Below are 26349 nucleotides of genomic sequence, written 5' to 3'. Positions count from 1 at the left end.
TTTGTGTGCCCTGACATTTGAAAAATTTTATAGGAGGAAACGCACTTGCTTTGCATTTCACCTCCAAACGCAGGTAACCAAATAGAAAATGCTCCAGAGGATTGGAACATGGCATTCTCCTGTAAAATAAACACAGAGGCAAAAACTGCTCTATTCCATGCTTAATTTATTAAAAAACACACTGTTAAGCTGTTTTGTTCCTTATATGAAACAGGACTTTTTCAGAACAGTTGCACGTTCTCCAAGCCCTCATTTTAAAACCTTTGTTTAACCATTTGATCTATTACATCATTTCAAACCTAGACTAAAAACATTTAAAGTGCCAGGACCTTCTTTAAGGAAAAGCAGCACAAATTATATTGTGACCACTAAATGTAACAAGCACTTAATTACTATAACGTGCATATCCTCATATGTAAAGTATTGTAAATAGAATGTAATGTTATTCAATAAATAAATAAATAAATAAATATATAAAAAGTTAAAAATATAAAAACATATAGAGAATATACAATTTTAAAGATTATTTTGATCTTAAATCACCCTTGACGTTATTTTTAATACACAAGTCAAAGAAGAAACTGCATTTAACCCTGGAGGAGTTTTGGCATTAGTTTTAAATTGCCAAAACAGTTCTCCAGTTTCTAGCTGTTCACTCCATGCTCCCCCTCTAGGATTAAACATCCTTTCTCTGAAATCTGAAATAAAAAGCTGTGATCAGAATTCTGGTAAATCTGCTTAGATAATACATTATTCATAGTTTGCCTTTTAATGTCATAGATATGCTTGTATATTTTTTATAGAAAGGTTCTTAGAGTTTTATTGTGTAAAACATGGGGAAGTCCTTGCATGTAGCAAGATGAACTACCCCTTTGGTTTCACAATTAAACAGTTACATTAAAAGGGATCATTCCATAAATGACCATCTCACAACCTTCTTTTATAGAGGGACACTGATTACATCTACCACATTTGTAAGTCCTTCTCCTTGCCCTTGTGGCACTTAAATTAACCTTCCGTCCTTCTATTAGGACTTTGAAATTTCTTCCCTTTTTAAACACAAATCTAGATTTTTCACCTATCATAGGGGTGAGTTCACTAAACTTAAAAATGTTCCAATGTCTCCTAATCACCCCCCTAATGGAATAACTGTCCACTGAATAAGTCGTGTTCTTCGTCTTACCATGCCCCTCATTAATTACCAAATTCCTGTTGGAAACATTTTCATAAAACTTATTCTCTGCCCCACACAACAAAGGAGTATATATTCCCTCCTTCCTGTTATGAACCACTTTGTTCTGAATACTAGTCAGAGTCTCATCAAGGTAACCCACCTTTTTAACATACTTTTTAATATTTTAATCTCTTCACCGAACAAACTGTCCACTGAGAAATCCCTGCTAGGCGTATTATTTGTCCCTTAATAAGGGCTTTTTTTCTGAAAGTAGTGATGACAATTACTACAGTGTAGGAGGGAATCTGAGTAAGTTTTCTGAAAATGTTAGAAACAAACTTTTTTTCAACAGGTCCTTAGTTATTTGCACATCCAAGTAACCCAGTTTTGTATTAGACATCTCACGAGTAAAAAGAAAACAAGCTGTGGTGTTATTAACATAATCACGAAATTCACAATTTGTTTCTTTAGAATCAATCCAAAAAATATATATGCCATCAAGGAACCTGGTATACAGGTTCCAGGAATTCACAAATTCAAAGACAAAGATATTTTCTCTTCCATTCAGCTAACGCAATATTGGTGAATATGGGGGCAAAGGCTGACCCCATCACAATTCCTAGCTGCTCTTGGTAATATATTCCTCTTCAAAAATATATGTGGTTGTTCTTTAACACAGTTTCCATTATTGCAGTGAAGGTATCAATTTCACTAGTAGTAATATCACTAGATGTTATTAAATATTCATGGAAATACTCAAACCCTAAAGTATAGGGAGTAAATGTTAATAAATCTTTAACATATATCGTGACAAAGCACAATTTAAAATGGGTGTTATCATAAGTGAATGCATGTCATATGACTATCAATCTTTCAGGGCTCTCAGTAAAGCTATTTTTGGCTTTGTTTTCCACTGGTCCCCCTCTGACCACTGAGCTGACCTTCTGGCCATCAGACAGACTAATCTGCTCCCTCCAGCGTGTTCATTCCTTTGGTGTGAGATATGAATGAGTCTGGAGTGCAGTATTTTCATCTGCACTGAGGGTGGTGAGATTTATTGCCAGGATGTATTTCCCCATGAGTGTTGGCAAGCAAAGAAACTTTGCAAAGTATGTTCATGTTTCCATGAGCAATATATTCAATTAGGCCTGCCATCATATGACAGCACCCCCAAGGGATTCCTGTTCTCCTGTAGGATTCTAACATGGAGAGGGTTTCAGAGATGCATGCTTGAGCAGACATAAGGTTATTGTTCCTCCCCCCACAACAGCTCTTCCACAACCCGAGTAAGTAATCATTCTCAAGTTAGCTAGGTTCTAGTCATGGCTTTTACACTTCATGTCAATGAAGCTGGCTTTCAATGTTTGGTAAAGTTATTCAACAGAACATATCTAGTGCATCTGTACCTTCATGCTAGGTCATTCTTGAATTACCTCAACAATAATATATTACAGTACTGAACACAGGGCAGCATACCTGCATAGTGGTTAGAGTTAATGCCTAATGGCACTTGGTTGTCTGGTTTGAATCATGGTTGGCATGCCTTCTCTGTGGAGTCTGTACATCTTTTGCCTGCATGGGTTTTATCTGGGTGCTCCAGTTTCCTTCCACATTGCAAAGGCATGAACAAGTGAACTGGCATTCCTCTAAATTTCACATAAATATGAGTGTTGTGCGGGAATAAGTGGTCTGTGTATCATGAAATAGTTTAGCACCCTGTTTAGGATTATCACTATCTTACACACAGGGACTGCTGGGATAGGTGCGGAATCCCTCGTAACCCTAAACTACATCAAGTGAGTAGTCATAAAATTAATGAATGACCATGAACCAGATTCAGTGCATAACCCAACAATGAATGAATGAATTTATTACTGCTCGGTGGCTTCCTTAAACTATGCTTTTGTATTTATTGTTGCTTCTCCTTTTGCCTTTCCAGGCATGTCCCTATGTACCACTTTATATTTTTGAATGAGCATAATTTGGGTCATACTTTTTTCTCACCAAAATACAAGAGTAAAATAGCTTTACTTTTATTACAATTTGATACATATAGGTGTTTTTTTCCAATATACTACACTTAATATTTTGTGCAACTCCTCCCCAGACTCATTCCTTTCCCATTTTCCTGGTGCATTCACTCACATATCATTAACACATGTGAAGGGAGAAAAAGTCTGTACTTAGTAAGTTCAAGGCAACATGTGCATTATAAATCAGATTTCATTAAGGAATTTAAAATATGTCTCTTAAAATTCAAATAACTATGACAGCTGCATTGCTTGGAGAACTGGAGGAGAAATAAGTCCTATGTCCAGTGGCGGCTGGTGACTTCAACGAGGGGCTGCAGGAGACAATGGAATGGGTGGGGCCAATGGAAGGGGTGTGGCCAACCAGAAAGGGGTGGAGCTGTGCAAAAAATGCAAAAACTGGGACTTTAATTAAATACGCTGCCCTGGGTGCCACTGTTAAACCATTATTATGAGAGTCCAATCAAGACAAAATGAATTGTAGAAGAAAAAATATTTCAATGCATTGGGTACATGGCAGCTTACTTAATATCTAGATGGAAACAAAAAGGTTGCAAGGCATGAAAAAAGAAATTACTTTTTAAATACATTACTGGAATGCCAGTCAAAATCAAGTATAAAAAAAACAAGCAGCACTCAACTCAAACCACTTGTCCCTGCACTACAATTCTAATATAATTTATATTCAGCTTTATAAAAGTACCAAGTAACATGCTGAAAGTAGCAATACCCCCACTTGTAAAAATGTTTCTTATCCAAATAAGACCTGCTTCCTGACAACAACTATCTACTTGTTTCATGAGAAAAACATGATCAAAGTAAAAAATGAACAGCACACAAGAAACAAGCGCAAGATAAATTGCTTAAAGGATTACTGCACAGATTATAGACCACACATGATAGATTAGCATTCTGTTTAGTTTACGGGTAAAGCCTGCAAAGATGACTGCAAGTCACCAACAAATGTAATGAGCATCTGAAAATACTGTAATCCTGTCCTTTATTACAAATACTGTCATATGCTTTTCAATACCCAAGGCTTATACGCTATCTAGTTATGTAAATATTCTCTGCATGGCAACAACAAAAAGGCTTTCAATGTTGGTAATTCTTTAACAGTATGCTTATTAAAGCTTACTTGCATCTTACAGTCTCAGGCAAGCTTACCTGATGGTCATTAAAGCATTGCTACTTAAACACAGAGCAACAGGCACTGCAATGACATGCATTTTCTGAATAAGAAGCATAAATCAACAGTATAAAAATATGACAGAAAACCAGAACATTTTACAAAATCAAGGACAGATGAAAAGCCACTGTAGTACTTGTGTCTACCTTGGATGGGGGGATACTCTGCACACTTACACTGCATAACTGCTCCTTGCCTTGCTTGGACACATCCAGAGTCACTACGTGGGGGAGTGGGGTTCAACAAGTATGTCATAATTTGAAATGTCGCTGGCTGACGGTGATGGCCCTGACACATTTGTCATACCTGTCAGCCTCAGAGTAAGAAATCTGGACAAAGCCATAAATAGAAGTGGGACAAAGGCCCAAAAATAAGGGCAATTTTTAAATATTGCTGTTATAAACTTAGGAAGATAATAGAATAGTAGGTTTTGCATTAGTATGAATTTTCTGAAGGGTATGAAATCTGAAACTCAAATGTCTGTCATTATTTTCTAACTTCAATCTTTAATGATTTGTCACTAATTTGCCAGAAAACCACAATTTTATGAAAAACAGACCAAAAATGTGATGCAAAAATATAATAGCCACACAATACAGCTGGGAATCTGTCAAAGAAGGGTCACTTTTTTAATATTCATACTGTTAATTGAGCAGCTGACAAAATAAGAGAATCTACATGCATTTCTGAAATTAAAAGTAATCTATAACTCTGATCATTACACTTATTTATTAATTGTAAACCCTCCATGTTTTCTTTCAAATTTGCCATTTTGCGGTGGGATTATTAGGGAGAGAGCAACATTCTGAGCCAAAATCAGGGACAGTGATTTATCTGCACGTACCTCTCATCCTCTTACAGGAAATTTGGACAAGGCCAAATATATTGGGGGAACATACAAACAGTACTAAAAATTGCCCTTGTATAAACTTAGTCAGTTGACCGAACAACAGGTCTTGCTTTAGTATGCATTTTCCTAAAGAGTATGAAGTCTGAAACTCAATGTCTGTCATTATTTAGTGACTTAATTCCTAAATGATTTTCCAGTAAAACACAAATTTTATGAGGAACAAACCAAAACTAAGAAGCAAAAATCTATTCATTCTGCAAAAATCTGGACAGTTAAGAAGTATAGTTCAGCCGGGGTTATCTGAGTTTGCCACCCCCCCTCCACAAAATCATGGTCGAATGGGGCATCCCCCTGCAGCTATTCCAATATCCTATTACTTGATTATTTCACCTCATTTAACATAAGCACTGTAATGTGCATACTGCTTTACTTCTACGATGATTTGGATTTCATTTAAAGGTTTTATTTTACATTTTACAGCACAAACACTAATAGACATCTGCTAAACAAAGCAATGCAGTCTCACAATAAAAATAGATTTACCATTAAAACGCCTCTGCCCTTGAAACTCACATTCATTGAAACAGCATTGAAACCCACATTCAAAGAAAATACATCTGGCCTGTGATAGATAAAGATTAATTTTGGGCTGTTTTCAAATCATAGACCCCTTGCACAGGAAACATACGTATTCTTTGATACACCTTCCTGACTGTATTAAATTATATTCCTCATATAATACAGTACAGCTTTTAGAGGGAATTTTAATCTTATTTTGAACATTTTTCCAGTAAACAATGAAACATATGCATGCACTAATAATGACAAAACTACCCAGTTCAGAATATTTCCGTCTGAAAAGTCTACTCAGACTTCTACAATCCACCAGTAAATATGCACAATTTCTGCAGAAGTAAAAGTCATCTAAATAATTCCACATTAAAGAGATCTGTAACTAATGAAGAGGTTGCTGCTAACAAACAACTTTATATTTCATTGTTTCATCTACAAATAAAGTGCCTGTTGTCGTTGAGGAATAAATGGCCTATGCTACAATAAAAAAATGATAAGCTAGCAATATTGCAATAGGGAATGGATGGCAAACTGAAAACAGGTTCATCATTACTAGGTATCTCCACCAAGGAGGACATTCTCAGGATGGCAGCATCCACCCTCTTTAAAAGTACAACAGAGTACAGTATCAGCAATGCATCTATATACTGTGGGAGTAGAACCCACAGCCTTCTGCATCAAAAGCAAGTACACTACCTGTTGTGTTATTAACAATACAAGGAGACTCAGCATAAGCAGCATTAAACTTCTCTTCAAGCTCTCATCTCCTTGTAAAATCCACTCAACACTCAACTGTATCTCTCAACTTTGAAGCACAGGAAATCTGGAAAAAGCCAAAATTTATTGGGGGGGGGGGGAACAAAAGCCGAAAAACTAAGAACACCTTTTAAACATTGCTTGAATAATCTTGGAAAGCTGCTAGAATAAAATGCTGTGTTATCACCATGCATTTCACTGCCAAGTCTTGAATAATGGGTCCTTTGCACTACAGTCAGAGCAACTTACCACTATGCCAAATAACCTGTTTCTTGAAAGGCAGGTAGACTGAAACTTAAATGGCTATCATTTAGTGAATTCATTTTTCACCATAGCTCTCAACGTTTTAGTGCAAAAAACCTGGACAAAGGTAATAATGGGGGAATACAGCCCCAATAATAGGGACACATTTCAAATATTGATCTTATAAACAGAAAATTGCTAGAATGAAAGTTTTTGTGTTGCCATGTACTTTCTTCTGAAATTCAAATGCCTATCATTATTCAAAATCCAGAAAACCACAAATTTCACAAGAACAAAAATATGAGGCAAAGATTTCGCAAGTGGTGATGGTTAGGGAATTCAAGCTCTTGCTACCTGCTCCCAAGGTACAGGGCTTGAGTCTAGCCACCTGGTATATTTTCTGAGTTCTCTCTAGCCACCAGGTATATTTAACTGGGGCATTAAACACACACACACACACACACACACACACACACACACACACACACACACACACACACACACACGTACACCCTAACTAATCCCAGCAACATTACTGCAAAGCCCTTCACACACACACCCTACCTGAGCCCATCTCCATTACTGCAAAGACCTTCAAAATCCAAAGCCCTTCAAAATCCATGTTCATTACTGCAAAGTCCATTCAAAGCCCTTCCTGTAGTAAATTCAATGTTCATTGCTGCGCAAGAGCATGTTCTTCCCCTCCTGCGACAGGAAGCTACTACCCAGCCTGCAGACACTGCAGTCCAATCCCCCCACAAAAGCAGTCTATGCAGTTGTAACTGCATAGTCTTCTGGGATCTCTGCTGTTGAATGCTGTCTTCCTAATCCAGACTGCTGGTGAGACAGTCCGGATTCTGTGCACATGCTCCAGACTGGTTCACCAGCAGTTTGGATATCGGGAAATGCCACAAGTGTGCATGCGAGATGTTCTGGGACTTGTGTTTGTTTTTTTTTTCTCTTTTACTTTTATTTATACTTTTATTTCCTTTTCTTTTTTACAGCTGGGGGGCTGCAGTCCTGCAGCCCAATAGCATGAGCCACCCCTGCCTATGTCTGTCAGCATACAATATGAATATTTATAAGAAATCTAGAATTATTTACATTTGTTGTGGAATCTCATACTTGGTAACTACCCATAAACCTCAAACGTATGATATAACCATTTACAAAAAAAAAGTTTTTTTTTCTGTAGTCCATATAAATGCATTATTTATTAAAAATAAATATTTTACTATTTTTCAAGTAATGCCACTTTATTACCCAAGTTGCCTTATTTGTGCTGTTTTTTTAATTGGATTTTGCCTGGGGGACAGTTTAGCAATGAATGGGGCATTCATACATATGTGTATGTATTGATGCAAAGCAGAATGCTTCAGTACAGTACGAGACACATTATTTGTGCTGTCATGTTTTTTTCCCAATGACTGATAACCTTTGTATCTACAGAGCAATTTTTCCTTTTCAAAGAGAATGTGAAGTTTAACTGATATTGAAGGGAATGTTTGTTTAAATTATTCAACTCTGCACAAATTTTTTTCGAAGTAGTGATCCGCAAACATGGGGCGGACTATGAATTTGCTATTCCTGTAGCTGTGACAAAACACAAGACAGTGAGGCTGCTGAATTTGTTGCTGCGTGTAGTGCAGGATTAACCATAGCTTCACTGACTGCTACAACTGAATTAGCATTTGTGCTTTAGAATATGAACAGACTATCATTACATAATTCTAATGCTTCCTGTGCTTCCTTCTTGTACTTCCTTGTTTTTCCCTAATGTTGTGTTTTTCATCCAGGCAATGCCATCCCATTCAGAAATGATTACCAATAGCTCAACAAGTAGCACACCAACTTTTGATGCTGGGGGATCAGAACGCTGTGCGTCAGAGTTGTGGCTAGCCTGTGTGACACCCCATTCAGCTCCCAGATCTGGCACTCCCCTCAACTCTCACTTTAGGAGAAAACAAAAAAAGGTCCTTTCCTCGAAGGTGAGAACCAAAGAAAGGTCCTTTCCTCTGAGGTGATGACCTAAAAGTAAAAAAAAGGTTTCTTCTTTGTAGACTGTAGCAAACCACAACTTGTGGCTTGTGACAGTCCTATCTAAACACACAGTATGGAATGCTGATGTGCTTCAGCTATGACCACTAATACAGTAGCATTATTCATATCTGAATGTCCTGCTGTAGTAGCACCCAGTCAGCATCTGTCCATTATGCCCCATGATATCTTGCACCTGGAGACGCTGCCCCAAGGTGCAATGTGGATTGGCTACACAACAGATCCCAAATTGCATGAGTTGCTGGTTCTCTCTTGGAATGTTAATTTATAACTAATGTGGTGCGACAGGATCAGTTTTGGGCCCTCTCCTGTTTAGCATTTATTTTTCAGACATCCAAACCTATATCCCAGAAGTGAGTTGACCGTGATTGCTGATGATTGCAAACTGGGCACTGTTGACCCACTGATACAAAACAGCTCCAGCAAGGGCTAGATTATGCACATACATGGTGTATCAAAATGGTCTCAAACTAAATGAAGAAAAATGCAGCATAGTAGCATTTGGCAGGAAGTTTATTCCGACTTCATATTTTATAACTAGTACTCTTCTTCAAAAAGATAAGATAATAAGAGACCTATGTACTTATGTGAATAACTTTCTCTCATTGTATCATCACATTTCCACCACAGTCAAGAAAGTCTTCTGTCTTGCCCAGTTAATTTCCAGGGGAATATCTTCAAGGTCCAAAGAAGTTATCTTTTCACTTTTTCTTCCCTTCATCAATGAATAAAGTCTCCCCTCTAGTGTGTACAAATCCAAGCATATGACTCAGTTGGAAAGGCCCTTAAGATTTCCAACCATGCAAATTAAAGGCCTTAAATCCTTTGACTGCCCCAGTAGATTAGCACAGCTCTCTTTATACTCAGTAAGATACATATTGCTGTGAGGTAACCTGTATCTCATTTTTCAAGCAATCCTATTTGACCTCCTATTTCTTCACAAAACCAGTGGCTCTAGAAACACCTGCACTAAGGACTTAAAATCTACACCAACAAATAAACAAGACTCACCAGAGAGAGGTTGCTAACTCAATGTATTCCTATGGAGTAAGTTACCACCACAAATCAAAGTACTTCTTTGGCTGCTTTTCAGGATAATTCTGATGACTGGATAGACAGATAGATAGATAGATAGATAGATAGATAGATAGATAGATAGACAGACAGACAGATAGATAGATAGATAGATAGATAGATAGATAGATAGATAGATAGATAGAGAGATAGATGGATAGATAAATAGACAGATAGATAGATAGATAGATAGATAGATAGATAGATAGATAGATAGATAGATAGACAGACAGATAGATAGATAGATAGATAGATAGATAGATAGATAGATAGATAGATAGATAGATAGATGGATGGATAGATAAATAGACAGATAGATAGATAGATAGATAGATAGATAGATAGATAGATAGATAGATAGATAGATGGATAGATAAATAGATAGATAGATAGATAGACAGACAGACAGACAGACAGACAGATAGATAGATAGATAGATAGATAGATAGATAGATAGATAGATAGATAGATAGATAGATAGATAGACAGACAGACAGACAGATAGATAGATAGATAGATAGATAGACAGATAGATACTACTTTCATTGTTATTACCACTTCATATATCACATAATTACAATTATTTTCACATTTCACATGTAATATTCTTCAACATTTCTTTATCGCCAACCCTTTCTCCCATAACCATTACCCTATTCTGTTTAATACAACTTCACAATCCCACATCTTAATGTGCAATAGTCCTTCTCATTAACATTTCCATATTTTCTATAATGTTACAATTGATATTTTATATTTCCCTATAATACAACATTCATATATATTCCTACCCATATTTATACATTTCCATATAATACCATATTTGTATCTAATCCCTTAAAGCAGCCATACTGCTATTTCAACTTTGGCCAATACATTTCATATTTTTATACATGTCAACAAAGCATGTTCAGTAGTTTCTTCAGCTTGACACATTCTACATGCACTTTCTACTTGTTGCTTATATTTCACGTACCTTTTCAGAAGTAGTACATTTAGTAACATTTCCACAAGAAATCCAAAGCCTCACGGACTCTTATATGCTTCCTGTCTCAGCACTATAGATTTATCCCCCTTCATTTCCTTCAAACCTTCCCATGGTTTAACACAACAATTCTGTTCAGTAACCATTTCATATCATTCTTTCCTTTTAACATTTCCACTTCAATATTAATTTTACCTTGCATTTCTTTATTTTTACAATTTTAATTCTTTGCATACTTTTTTTGCATTATTTCTAGAACAACCATTCTGTAATACATTTTGCACCTTGCTCCAGCTTCTTTGAAATTTAAAATAAATGTAAATATGCAGAGTATACAACACGATTTATTCATTCTAATCCTCCTTTCTTGACACAATATATTTCTCTTTTTTATAGGACTCGGAATACCATCTCCAATAATTTTTTTCCATCATCTAGAAATGTTTAGACATTCCCCTCATATTACACCTTCCACAAAAAAAAAGAAAAAGAAAAAAGAAAAAGAAAGAATTATTGCTGTTTTTTCAAACAGAGTAGGATAATTTGCCTAGTGCTCACAACAAACTTCTATTAGTATCAATACAGCATTTGCTCTCCCCTGAAAATAGACCATAGGTCTAGTGGATCAAACCCAGTTAACAAAATACAAATAAGTAAATAAGTAGATAAAATGACAACTTTTTTGTTTTAGATTTGCATATTTGTTTTCCACAGATGTGTGTTGCTTCAGTGATAGCAGTTTTTCCTTAGCATATTAATGACTTTTTTTATTAGAGCCTTTGTGAGGTGCAGTCTCATTTTTTTTTGAACATCTGCAGTCAGACATTATTTTTCAGATTAATAAATTTCTTTGGAGGTAACCTGGTACTTCAGTGTTATTAGTGTCACAAATTCAGTTTTAGAATGTAGGGCCCCAATACTTTAATTGTTTTTGGAGAAAAGCAGGTATTCAACTATTGTGTATGTTATATACTCATAGAAGAATCTAATAAAAATGCTGCTACAGAGGTGCAGCAGACATTGTTTTTTAACACCTTTATTGAATTATCACTTGTGACATAGGCAACTTTACATTTATACAAAAGTAATCAAACAGTATTAACAAATTAACATTAACAAACATTATACTTCACATATATTGCTATCATATAACCTAAGCAACATTACATAAATTATTCAATTCCTGCCCCATTTTTAAGCAAGAAACATCTTTATTAAACCATCACTTAGGATATAAGCAATCATACATTTATATAAATGAACTGCACCGGCACAAACCTAGTTACAAGCATTTTACATCATAAACGATACTGACACACAAACATTATGTAATTGCAAACATTATACATCATTTATAATCTACCCAATTGTTTTCAGTCAAACATTACATAGCTCATTTAAGTCATTCCTTCTTTTAAACCTCATTCCTCCCCTGTGTATATTGTTCTCACAATTCCCATTTTTTTTCCTGTATAGTTTGCTCCTACCCTTTTCTAAAGATCTCACTTTCAGTTGTTATATCTCCGTTACTATAGTCACTACTTCTAGCACATAGTGTTATCTTGCAACAAGAGGTTCCTCAGTTTGATTCTTGGCTGGGGTGCCTTCTGTGCTGAATCTGCATGCCCTCCATGCATTTGCATGGGTTTCCTCTGGATGCTTTGGTTTTCTCACACATTCCAAAAACATGCAGTACGTGGATTGGACACTAAATTGGCCATAGATGTGAGTGTGCATACAAGTGTGTGGTGTTGAAGAACTACTGTAGTAGGGCTAGCCACCCGGTGGTGTAAACCCTGGCTCTAAATGATAGTCATTGTTGAAGTAACACCCCAACCCCATGTACAAAAAAGGGAAACAGGGTTTATGGATAGATGGATAATGTTTGCTCAGCCTAGCATATGTTTATTCATTTATTTTTGAGCTCCATGATTGAGATATGCCATACAGGACTAAGTCAATGACTCATTTTGAAGCATAAAACCAGGAATGTGCTACTGTAACTTTGTCTCTGTGCTGAATACTCTGCCTTTGTATGTAGTTTTACTGATTTTTATACTCATGCAGGCCTATAGTTCCTTCTCTGTCAATATATATGTGTGTGCTACAGAACAAACTGCTAATTTCACATCCTTTAAATGATGTTTCTGCCTTTGTTTTCTCTGCACCTTTGTTCATACTTGTGTGCATATTTCAGGAGATTGCACAGACTAATGTCACATAATTTAATTAGATTAATATCAAGCATCAGGAGCTTAATCTCTTAGTTGTCTGCATCTGGGAGTCTATCCAGAAGTCTCAAACATTTTTCATGAAAAATGAAACACTTTAAACTTTAATCTGATTAATGGTTATCATTTAAATCATAATTAAGCTTAAGATCTCATTTTTTATCAATAATAAATGGTTTTGACCATGTGCTGCTATCAACATTTTAATCTATATCCCCGCAATTTTTTTAAAAGGTGTCTCCAAGATATGAAAATGCTTCAGATTATATTTGACATCATGAAAGTTAAGATGCCTGCTTTGGAGTCAAAGGAAGACTGCCTCTACCTGAATGTGCACACACCTGTACATCCTTCAGAGGAAGCTAAATTACCAGTAAGTAGATGAATGTGTGCCAAGGCTAAACTAATGGGTTATTCTTGTGATATGGATTTTAATGCAAAGGGTATGCATAAGATTACAAATAACTAGATTTTTGCGATATTCTTCATACAAAGAATATTAATAACTAAGTAGCAGATGGTATGGGCAAAGATTCTCTTATGTCAATCCTTCTTGCCAGCTGTCTGTCTGTCACTATACAGCAGTCAGCAGTAAAGTCTGACAATAATGTTAATACGTTTATCTGTCAGCCATGTCTTTGAATTACACAGCAACTGCTCATCACAAATAACTTCAACTTATCTGACTGTGCAAGACACTGGTAGTGTCCCTATTTGGGAAAAGAACCATTAAACTGAGAGTAATTATTGTAGAATACAAGTCATGACTCTACTGTAAAAACTGTCAACATGTCAAAACAGATTTCTGTTATACTATAGTTTGAAATGTTTTAATACCCTAGAGAATGCTGATGCCTGTGCGGTCACTGAGACATGGTTTACAGCCATGGGGAGCACACCAACAGTGCAAGGTTATAATGCCTTCCACACATTTAGGCCAGATACTTCACAGGCAGGGAATAAAGGAGGAGGTGTCTCTATTTACATCAAAAATAAATATACTTCAAGGCTGGTCAAACAGGACAATGCACTTGATTTGCTCCATGTTCGAATCATCATAGGTAAAATCCAATACCACTTCCTTGCAAGCTATAGGTCCCCTATATGACCCAGGAAACCCATACCATGTATTTAAACTTATTAGAAACACTAACCATCCAACCCAATACGATATTCATGGGTGACTTTAATTACCCTGCTATTAACTAGGAATCCTACATGACACCAAACGTACATGCACAGAGATTCCTGGATTTTGTAAACACAAACTCCCTGGAACAGATAGTCAATACACTAACCAGGGGTGCAACCATACTGGATCTGGTTTTCACTAATATGGGAGACTACTGCACACCCCCTATTGTAATGCCTTCCTTGGTAAGGTCAGACCACAAAATGGTCTCCTTTGAAGTAAAAAAAAAAAAAATTGGACCCCAGCAAAACCTGGAATATTCAGGAACTATTCTAAGGCTAACCTCCTCCTAAGTGAGAACTTTGCAAAATTTCAAGCCCCCATAAATGCTGAGAACACTGCTGCCTATGCAGAACTGGTCACAGAAACCCTGTACAAGCATATTAATAGCTGCATAGAGACAGCTGTACCCACCAGGAAAAAGTACAGAACTAACTCTAAAAACAAGCCACCCTGGTGGAATCACAAAATCAATAGACTGTATAACAGGAGGAAGAAAGTAATTGCAAAAATTATAAGGTGCAGCACCCAGCAGGATAAAAGCACTCTCCTCGAAATAAACAAACAACTCAGAGGACAAATAAAGTCTACCAAAGCCAAATTTGAGGTATGTTTGGCCTCCCGGGCCAAGGACAACCACAAAGCATTCTTTAGCTATGTCTGCAACCTCAAAGGTAATACACAATTGTGCGCAGAGCTCATTGTAAATGGAGCCAACTATACTGAGCCAGAAGATATAGCAAACCTACTGGCTGATAAATTCAGCTCCAACTTTATCCATCTCTCCCCCTCAACCTTCCCTCAGGAAATATCACTAGGAAACAGGTCCTTAATTCTGTCGCTAAGACCAAGAGCACTGCATCAATAGGCCCAGACAATATTCCAGTATGGCTTCTAAATAGCATGAAACATGACATATTAAAGTACTATTTAACAGTAGCCTGCAAACAGGCTTTGTGCGCCATGAATGAAGAAAGGAAACAGTCATCCCTCTGCTCAAAGGTGGGCCATCTATAGACCCTGGAAACTACAGACCAATAAGTCTCAGTAGTCTTATATGTAAAACTATGGAAAGAATTGTCATGGAGATGATCAGTAGAGATATAGTAAAGCTCCAAACACTGGACCCAACCCAGTTTGGCTTCATCAATGACAGATCATGCCTACTTAACCTGGTAGACTTCTTTGAGAATGTCATCAAAGCAATGGATGAGGGCAAAATCATTCACACTGCCTACCTTGGCCTGGCGAAGGCATTTGACACAATACCCTACTCGGGCATTGTTGACAAACTCAATAGATTAGGTACAAACCCACTTGTCACCCGGTGGATAGCCAAATGGCTCCCAGAAAGGACCCAGGAAGTTAGTATTGAGGTATTCACCTCTACAAAGATGCCAGTCACAAGTGAAGTCCCTCAGGTATCAGCCCTTGTGCTGCTTCTTTTTGGCATTTACTTCTCAGAAGTCAAGGCCAATGTCAGTTGTCTCTGGCTGACTAAATTTGCAGATGATTGCAAATCAGGAGCTGTCATTGAATCTCACACTGACACAAAGGTTTTCCAGGAGGGGTGGACACAGTCAAACACCTGGTGTTAGAGCCATGGACTAAAACTAAATACCAAGAAATGCATAATTGTATCTTTTGGGAAGTCATTCACCCTTGGTAAGTATCATATTGACAACACACCCCTTAGAGTTCACCCAGTAGTCAGGGACTTAAGGAAACACATAGATAGTAATTTAGCCTTTGACCATCATGTGTTTACAGTGGTGAGGAAATCATTCTATATTGCGCAACTTATAAAAAAAGGTATGGCATCTAATTCCAAAGAAGTCATTGTTCCACTGTATTTGGCATTCATCAGACCTATCACTGAGTACAATGCCCCCTTTGGTATGTACCTAACCAGACATATCCAACAACTGGAATGTCCATAGACAAAATTGCCAGGTAGATCCACAACTAGCCAAGGAGGTACGAAGTGAAATAGTAGCAGTGTTCTGAATGCAGGTTTATTACTTTTTTAAAACAACATACGTTTTCGCTACTGTCCAACAGTAGCTTCATCGGAGAAACTGACAAACAAAAGGCGCCAAACATTTAAACCTAAAGGTGATGTATGTGCGTTACAACACGTCACTGCAAGTCACACAGGACCATTCCCATTCAGTAACTTTGTTGTATTGTTACAACTATAAAGTACATATAAAATCAAACTTGTGCCAATAATATTATATTTAAAAATAAAAGCAATTCATTCTTTGAATCTATGCTTATAAAAAACATTCATTGCTGGTATAATATGATATGTTATAATTCGCCAGCTCTACTACTACACATTTTCAAGCAGGATTTGAAGAATTAATATACAAGTTCATACAAACTGTCAATCACTTTACTAGAGATTATACCTTCCATATTAAAAAAAATTTTTGTGTAAAAGATGGATAATTAATAATACATAAATGATAATACAATCATAATATGTCAAAAAGTAATTATTATGTGTAATCAAATATAAATGTTTAAAATTCTTATGTCAATTATAATTATAAACATAATGAACATTTAAAACATTATGTTATTAAATTAATTATATAACCTGTGTATTCATAAGAAAGGAAGTTTTACCTCAAAGTGCTTCTTAGTTTTAAAATGCAAGTAATATTGCAGTTTTCATTCAGCCCGGGTGTACTAAACGCGTCTAACGTTAGTTGCCATTCTAATTCACAAACTTCTAAGAGTAGTGAAAAAGGGCCACCTCTAATGGTATAGGGGACATGGTCTATGGCTGTAAAATGAAAGCTGTGGCCGGGATTGTTAAAAATGTGTTTTGCCAGAGCACTATCACTTTAATTTTTCTTAATAGCATAAATATGTTCGTACAGCCTTTCACGTAATTTGCGATCTGTTTTCCCTACGTAAAAGGCTGGACAACATTCACATTTAGCTAAGTAAATAATAGATTTAGTTTCACAATTAAGTTTATAGTTAATAAAATATTTTTTATTTCTAATAGTAAAAGAATTTGATATTTTCAAATATTTACAGTATTTACAAGAACCGCACATAAATGTCCCCTTTTGTCTTGAGGTGATATCAAATTTTTTATTTCTTTCCAGCAACATTTTAAGATTATTACCTTTCTTGTATACTATAATAGGGTTGACTCCTAATTTTTCTGATAATTGTAAGTTACTCCTAATGAAGCGCCAATTTTTAAAAACTATTGACCTAATCTAATTAGAATTAGTATTAAAAGTGGTAATAAAACTAGTGGTAAATTGTTTAGCCAACATTATATTTAAACAACTCTGATTGTCTATAGTATTTGTAATAGAATTGTCAGAGGTGGTACTAATGGGGTCCCTTGTGATGTTATACATATCTTTAGCAAGCAATGGGGTGTAAGTTCCATTTAATCGTTTTAGTTCAACTTCTTGAATAATCTCGTCGATGAGTGCTGGAGGGTAACTTTGATTAATGAACATGTCCCTCAATAGTTGACATTCTGTGTGAAAAGTTATGTCAAGGGTACACATCCTTGCTACTCTAATGAGTTGCCCTTTAATTATTGACCGTTTATGTTTGAATGGATGAAAACTTGTAAAATGAAGAAAAGAATTGCAATAAGTTGGTTTTCTAAAAATGGATGAAAAATACAATCCTTTTACAGTGTCCTTATTACATTTAACATCTAAATAGTCAATTTCTGTAGTAGAAAAATGGTAAGTGAATCTAAGGAAGTTGGTTGTAGAATTGAAAAAATCAATCAAGGCAGATGCCTCACTTGCGTTCCCATGAAAGAGAATGAAAACATTATCAAGGAATCTGGTATAATATTTAATAAGTGGCATAAAAACTGGGTTGTTGAAAATATAGTGTTTCTCCCAGTATGCTACAAATAAATTTGCCACACTAGCACCACACGGTGAACCCATTGCTATCCCTTGTTTCTGTAAGTAATACTCTTTGTTAAAAATAAAAAAATTGGATGTTAAGATGATGTCTAACAACTCTGAAACAACATCAATTTCTCTTTGGGTTGCGTCAAGCTCTTTCAAAATCAATGTTATCCATTCTACCGCCTCATCATGTGGTATAGATGTGTATAAGTCGACAACGTCAACTGTAAGGAAGTTGTAGGAGGTGTCGAAGTCCAAATTATTAATGTTACTAAGAAATGACCAAGAATCGTTACAAATTTCTGGGATATATTTTATATATTTGGAAAGGATATTGTCAACCAATTGTGCACAGGGATAAGTCATCGACCCGTGTCCATCGATAAGGGCTCGCATGGGTGGGTTATTGAGATCTTTATGTATCTTAGGGATCCCGAAGATGATAGGGGTCCTGGGAAAAGGAATGTCAATATAATTGTAAGTATCAAGGTCAATCTTAGCTCCTATGAAAAGGTCTCTAAAGTAACCTCTAATTCTAGAATAAGATACATTCATTTCATTTAATGAGGATAAAGTGTACTCTGGACTTTGTAACACTGACATCATTTTCGTGATGTAGTCAGAAATATCAAAGATGACTAAGCTACCACCTTTATCTGGCTTTATCACCCTCACTGGTGAGAGGCAAAGGTTGTTAAAAGCAGCCATCTGGTCTCTAGATGTGTTTGGTTTCCCATATTTATTACTGGGGTTTGATATTTGGCTAAGGTGTCTAATGTCCAGCTCACAGATATTTTCAAATAAAAGTAATACAGGATGTAGGGGAGGATTGAATATGCTAGTGGGTCTAAGAGTATCTGAAGCTGTAAACACAGAGTTATTGAACAATAAATGCAAGTTGAGTTTCCTCACATAACATTTTAAATCAATAATAGTTTTTGCCAGATTAAAATGTTTACTGGGTACAAATGTGTTACCAAAAGATAGAAGTTCAATCAGTGAAGGTTCTAGTTCAATACTGGAAAAGTTGTAAATTTTAAAGTCACCTTGTAAATTGGTTACCACTCTCAATTTGCACCCTTCAGTAATGGGAACATTGTTACCATTTAATTCAGATGTTACCGGTAGTTGTTCCAGTTCTTGTTCTTGTTCCTCTTATATCGATTGTTGCAGGCTCCTAAAAAATTCCCCTTATTTGGGGTGTTGTTTGGTTTGGTGTTATCCACAATTCTTTGTTGGTACTTCCCAGAATTATTGTTATTGTTAGCCCGGATTCTATTACTATGTCTTGGTACCTCAATAAATTGATCTTCCGTAATTTCCTCTATAGTGTCAATGTCAGTTATATGAGAGGTGGGGGGATGTGCTGATGTATTAGCAACATTGGAGGTACTCACTGGAGTTTTTCTTTCACTGCATAAAGACTGCAATTTGGGGTAAACATTATTATGCGTGTAAGCTGTTCTGTCTCTAACAAGTTTCTTAACCTTGTTTGATTTCAGTTTATCTACCAATGCATCAATGCTTGTGAAAATACGCCCATAATCATATTTGTACCTGGTAAAGTCAAGATCGTTTTTAATAGAATTGTCCGGATCATTAACTTCAGTTATTAGTGAAGTGGTGTGTAAGGAATAGTGTTTCACCATTAGTTCTAGGAGTTGAGCCCCTTGTTGGTCAAAGAGTCAACCCTATTATAGTATACAAGAAAGGTAATAATCTTAAAATGTTGCTGGAAAGAAATAAAGAAATTGATATCACCTCAGGACAAAAGGGGACATTTATGTGCGGTTCTTGTAAATATTTGAAAATATCAAATTCTTTTACTATTAGAAATAAAAAATATTTTATTAACTATAAACTTAATTGTGAGACTAAATCTATTATTTACTTAGCTACATGTGATTGTTGTCCAACCTTTTACGTAGGGAAAACAGATCGCAAATTACGTGAAAGGCTGTGCGAACATATTTATGCTATTAAGAAAAATAAAAGTGATAATGCTCTGGTGAAACACATTTTTAACAATCCCGGCCACAGCTTTCATTTTACAGCCATAGACCATGTCCCCTATACCATTACAGGTGGCCCTTTTTCACTACTCTTAGAAGTTTGTGAATTAGAATGGCAACTAACGTTAGACACGTTTAGTACACCCGGGCTGAATGAAAACTGCAATATTACTTGCATTTTAAAACTAAGAAGCACTTTGAGGTAAAACTTCCTTTCTTATGAATACACAGGTTATATAATTAATTTAATAACATAATGTTTTAAATTTATAATTATAATTGGCATAAGAATTTTAAACATTTATATTTGATTACACATAATAATTACTTTTTGACATATTATGATTGTATTATCATTTATGTATTATTAATTATCCATCTTTTACACACAAAAAAATTTTTAATATGGAAGGTATAATCTCTAGTAAAGTGACTGACAGTTTGTATGAACTTGTATATTAATTCTTCAAATCCTGCTTGAAAATGTGTAGTAGTAGAGCTGGCGAATTATAACATATCATATTATACCAGCAATGAATGTTTTTTATAAGCATAGATTCGGAGAATGAATTGCTTTTATTTTTAAATATAATATTGTTGGCACAAGTTTGATTTTATATGTACTTTATAGTTGTAACAATACAACAAAGTTACTGAATGAGAATGGTCCTGTGTGACTTGCAGTGACGTGTTGTAACGCACTTACATCACCTTTAGGTTTAAATGTTTTGCGCCTTTTGTTTGTCAGTTTCTCCGATGAAGCTACTGTTGGACAGTAGCGAAAATGTATGTTGTTTTAAAAAAGTAATAAGCCTGCGTTCAGAACACTGCTACTATTTCACTTCGTACCTCCTTGGCTAGTTGTGGATCTACCTGGCAATTTTGTTTATTTTTACTTGTTTCTTACTGCACTGGTTTGTCGTTTGAGTCATGGCTACAGGTACCCTTTCTAGTCCAAGGAGTCCTAACTTATTTGGGACGAACAATCAAGGTGAGCTAGCTGAACAGATGGATATTCCGTCACTGCTACGTTCCTTTCCCAACGCATTGACCTAATGTCATTCCGCTTAGATGCACTTGACAAAAGGGAAACGGACAAGTCGCCAACAGCTCATATTGAACCTAATATGTCTACTGGTAACAATTTTAACAACATAACAGTATCATCAACGATACCACCAGCACAACCCATGCATTTTAGTGAACAACGAACACCATTGGATGCGAACGCTCTGAATCTTACACGCAATCATGTTAATACACCAGCACTTCCTGATAGTTCTACCAGAGACACGCCAAAAATGAGTTTACCACTGGCACAACGGAGTCAACGGACCTATGCAAAAATTGCAAACCAGACGCACGATGTGGAGATAAGGGAACCAGACCCAGCACTTATTGGCTTTCCGTCGATACAGGATTGGATCCAAAACACAGACAAGCTTAGTTTCCTTACCCATCCTCTGCAGGAACGACCGGCTGCGGGTACAGAGCTTCCACCAGTAAGTACAAATACCATTGCAGACAAACTTAAAACCTTTGACATTAAACTTTTAAAACTGAAAAAACTCCAGTTAGAAGTGGCTTACTTCAAACAATGTTTGAATGAAAAAGTAATCCCTAAAGGTCTTCGGTGTACTTTTTCTCCTACTGGTTTGCTGTTAGATTCTGCATTTCACAACGACCTTATTGCCCTTTTTGACCAACAAGGGGCTCAACTCCTAGAACTAATGGTGAAACACTATTCCTTACACACCACTTCACTAATAACTGAAGTTAATGATCCGGACAATTCTATTAAAAACGATCTTGACTTTACCAGGTACAAATATGATTATGGGCGTATTTTCACAAGCATTGATGCATTGGTGGATAAACTGAAATCAAACAAGGTTAAGAAACTTGTTAGAGATAGAACAGCTTACACGCATAATAATGTTTACCCCAAATTGCAATCTTTATGCAGTGAAAGAAAAACTCCAGTGAGTACCTCCAATGTTGCTAATACATCAGCACATCCCCCCACCTCTCATATAACTGACATTGACACTATAGAGGAAATTACGGAAGATCAATTTATTGAGGTACCAAGACGTAGTAATAGAATCCGGGCTAACAATAACAATAATTCTGGGAAGTACCAACAAAGAATTGTGGATAACACCAAACCAAACAACACCCCAAATAAGGGGAATTATTTAGGAGCCCGCAACAATCGATATCAGAGGAACAAGAACAAGAACTGGAACAACTACCGGTAACATCTGAATTAAATGGTAACAATGTTCCCATTACTGAAGGGTGCAAATTGAGAGTGGTAACCAATTTACAAGGTGACTTTAAAATTTACAACTTTTCCAGTATTGAACTAGAACCTTCACTGATTGAACTTCTATCTTTTGGTAACACATTTGTACCCAGTAAACATTTTAATCTGGCAAAAACTATTATTGATTTAAAATGTTATGTAAGGAAACTCAATTTGCATTTATTGTTCAATAACTCTGTATTTACAGCTTCAGATACTCTTAGACCCACTAGCATATTCAATCCTCCCCTACATCCTGTATTACTTTTATTTGAAAATATCTGTGAGCTGGACATTAGACACCTTAGCCAAATATCAAACCCCAGTAATAAATATGGGAAACCAAACACATCTAGAGACCAGATGGCTGCTTTTAACAACCTTTGCCTCTCACCAGTGAGGGTAATAAAGCCAGATAAAGGTGGTGGCTTAGTCATCTTTGATATTTCTGACTACATCACGAAAATGATGTCAGTGTTACAAAGTCCAGCGTACACTTTATCCTCATTAAACGAAATGAATGTATCTTATTCTAGAATTAGAGGTTACTTTAGAGACCTTTTCATAGGAGCTAAGATTGACCTTGATACTTACAATTATATTGACATTCCTTTTCCCAAGACCCCTATCATCTTCGGGATCCCTAAGATACATAAAGATCTCAATAACCCACCCATGCGAGCCCTTATCGATGGACGCGGGTCGATGACATATCCCTGTGCACAATTGGTTGACAATATCCTTTCCAAATATATAAAATATATCCCAGAAATTTGTAAGGATTCTTGGTCATTTCTTAGTAACATTAATAATTTGGACTTCGACACCTCCTACAACTTCCTTACAGTTGACGTTGTCGACTTATACACATCTATACCACATGATGAGGCGGTAGAATGGATAACATTGATTTTGAAAGAGCTTAACGCAACCCAAAGAGAAATTGACGTTGTTTCAGAGATGTTAGACATCATCTTAACATCCAATTTTTTTTATTTTTAACAAAGAGTATTACTTACAGAAACAAGGGATAGCAATGGGTTCACCGTGTGGTGCTAGTGTGGCAAATTTATTTGTAGCATACTGGGAGAAACACTATATTTTCAACAACCCAGTTTTTATGCCACTTATTAAATATTATACCAGATTCCTTGATGATGTTTTCATTCTCTTTCATGGGAACGCAAGTGAGGCATCTGCCTTGATTGATTTTTTCAATTATACAACCTACTTCCTTAGATTCACTTACCATTTTTCTACTACAGATATTGACTATTTAGATGTTAAACTTAATAAGGATACTATAAAAGGATTGTATTTTTCATCCATTTTTAGAAAACCAACTTATTGCAATTCTTTTCTTCATTTTACAAGTTTTCATCCATTCAAACATAAACGGTCAATAATTAAAGGGCAACTCATTAGAGTAGCAAGGATGTGTACCCTTGACATAACTTTTCACACAGAATGTCAACTATTGAGGGACATGTTCATTAATCGAAGTTACCCTCCAGCACTCATCGACGAGATTATTCAAGAAGTTGAACTAAAACGATCAAATGGAACTTACACCCCATTGCTTGCTAAAGATATGTATAACATCACAAGGGACCCCATTAGTACCACCTCTGACAATTCTATTACAAATACTATAGACAATCAGAGTTGTTTAAATATAACGTTGGCTAAACAATTTACCACTAGTTTTATTACCACTTTTAATACTAATTCTAATCAGATTAGGTCAATAGTTTTTAAAAATTGGTGCTTCATTAGGAGTAACTTACAATTATCAGAAAAATTAGGAGTCAACCCTATTATAGTATACAAGAAAGGTAATAATCTTAAAATGTTGCTGGAAAGAAATAAAGAAATTGATATCACCTCAAGACAAAAGGGGACATTTATGTGCGGTTCTTGTAAATACTGTAAATATTTGAAAATATCAAATTCTTTTACTATTAGAAATAAAAAATATTTTATTAACTATAAACTTAATTGTGAGACTAAATCTATTATTTACTTAGCTACATGTGATTGTTGTCCAGCCTTTTACGTAGGGAAAACAGATCGCAAATTACGTGAAAGGCTGTACGAACATATTTATGCTATTAAGAAAAATAAAAGTGATAATGCTCTGGCGAAACACATTTTTAACAATCCCGGCCACAGCTTTCATTTTACAGCCATAGACCATGTCCCCTATACCATTAGAGGTGGCCCTTTTTCACTACTCTTAGAAGTTTGTGAATTAGAATGGCAACTAACGTTAGACGCGTTTAGTACACCTGGGCTCAATGAAAACTGCAATATTACTTGCATTTTAAAACTAAGAAGCACTTTGAGGTAAAACTTCCTTTCTTATGAATACACAGGTTATATAATTAATTTAATAACATAATGTTTTAAATGTTCATTATGTTTATAATTATAATTGACATAAGAATTTTAAACATTTATATTTGATTACACATAATAATTACTTTTTGACATATTATGATTGTATTATCATTTATGTATTATTAATTATCCATCTTTTACACAAAAATTTTTTTTAATATGGAAGGTATAATCTCTAGTAAAGTGACTGACAGTTTGTATGAACTTGTATATTAATTCTCCAAATCCTGCTTGAAAATGTGTAGTAGGAGAGCTGGCGAATTATAACATATCATAATATACCAGCAATGAATGTTTTTTATAAGCATAGATTCAAAGAATGAATTGCTTTTATTTTTAAATATAATATTGTTGGCACAAGTTTGATTTTATATGTACTTTATAGTTATAACAATACAACAAAGTTACTGAATGAGAATGGTCCTGTGTGACTTGCAGTGACGTGTTGTAACGCACTTACGTCACCTTTAGGTTTAAATGTTTGGCGCCTTTTGTTTGTCAGTTTCTCCGATGAAGCTACTGTTGGACAGTAGCGAAAACGTATGTTGTTTTAAAAAAGTAATAAACCTGCGTTCAGAAAACTGCTACTATTTCACTTCGTACCTCCTTGGCTAGTTGTGGATCTACCTGGCAATTTTGTTTATTTTTACTTGTTTCTTACTGCACTGGTTTGTCGAAATGTCCATAGAGGTTCCTCACTAAAAAAACACAGGACATAAGTAAAATGTCATATGCAGACCACCTCAAAGCCATATCCCTGTATTCTGTCTCTTATAGGCTTTTGAGGGGAGATCTATGCCTGGTATACAGGGCTTTGTCAGATCCCACTCTGATGGACCTGCTGCATATACACAAATCAAACATCATCAGAATTACTCATTCTAAAGACTTAAACCTTGTCTGTGATATACCCCATATATGGAACCGGTTCCCCATCCATGTGAAGCAGAGTTCCTTCCTAACCCAGTTCAAGTGCAACTTGGACAATTGGATGGGAAACCAGAAATGCATCCCTGGTTTGGCACCTATGTCTCTAATGGACACAGGTAACCCATAAATGGTTCATCTTCCAGACCCATGCTTACCCTTATCAAGGGTATCAGAACTTGTCAGAGATTTGGGATGCATGGCTAGGCTTAAAAAGGCCCTTATGGTCATTAGCCTAGTAAACATCTATGAATCTATGAACATGCAGAATTAAGTAGGACAATAATAAACATACTGATCTAATCATAGTTCAAACTATTTAAAAATAATTAGGTCCTACCTTCCCATTTTAATAGATGATTTTTATAGCTATGCCACTTAGTTTATATAAAGGTCTTGAGGCATTATATTATATATATATATATATATATATATATAT

The 26349-nt window shown here is 35.7% G+C and overlaps 1 protein-coding gene across 1 annotated transcript in view; it reads left to right on the top strand.

Moving 5' to 3' along the window:
- LOC122810347 (fatty acyl-CoA hydrolase precursor, medium chain-like) overlaps positions 1 to 26349 on the top strand; it is a 520290-nt gene that overhangs the window by 45896 nt on the left and 448045 nt on the right. Inside the window, exon 3 of the mRNA XM_044081928.1 lies at positions 13398 to 13536. Within this exon, the coding sequence (XP_043937863.1) occupies positions 13398 to 13536 (139 nt within the window). The remainder of the gene's footprint in view (positions 1 to 13397; positions 13537 to 26349) is intronic.

Source organism: Protopterus annectens, chromosome 8.part1, assembly GCF_019279795.1.
Source record: "Protopterus annectens isolate FY-2018-M chromosome 8.part1, PAN1.0, whole genome shotgun sequence".
Lineage (NCBI taxonomy): Eukaryota > Metazoa > Chordata > Ceratodontiformes > Protopteridae > Protopterus > Protopterus annectens.
Note: the sequence above shows the minus strand (reverse complement) of the source record. Positions and strands in the feature narration are given on the sequence as shown.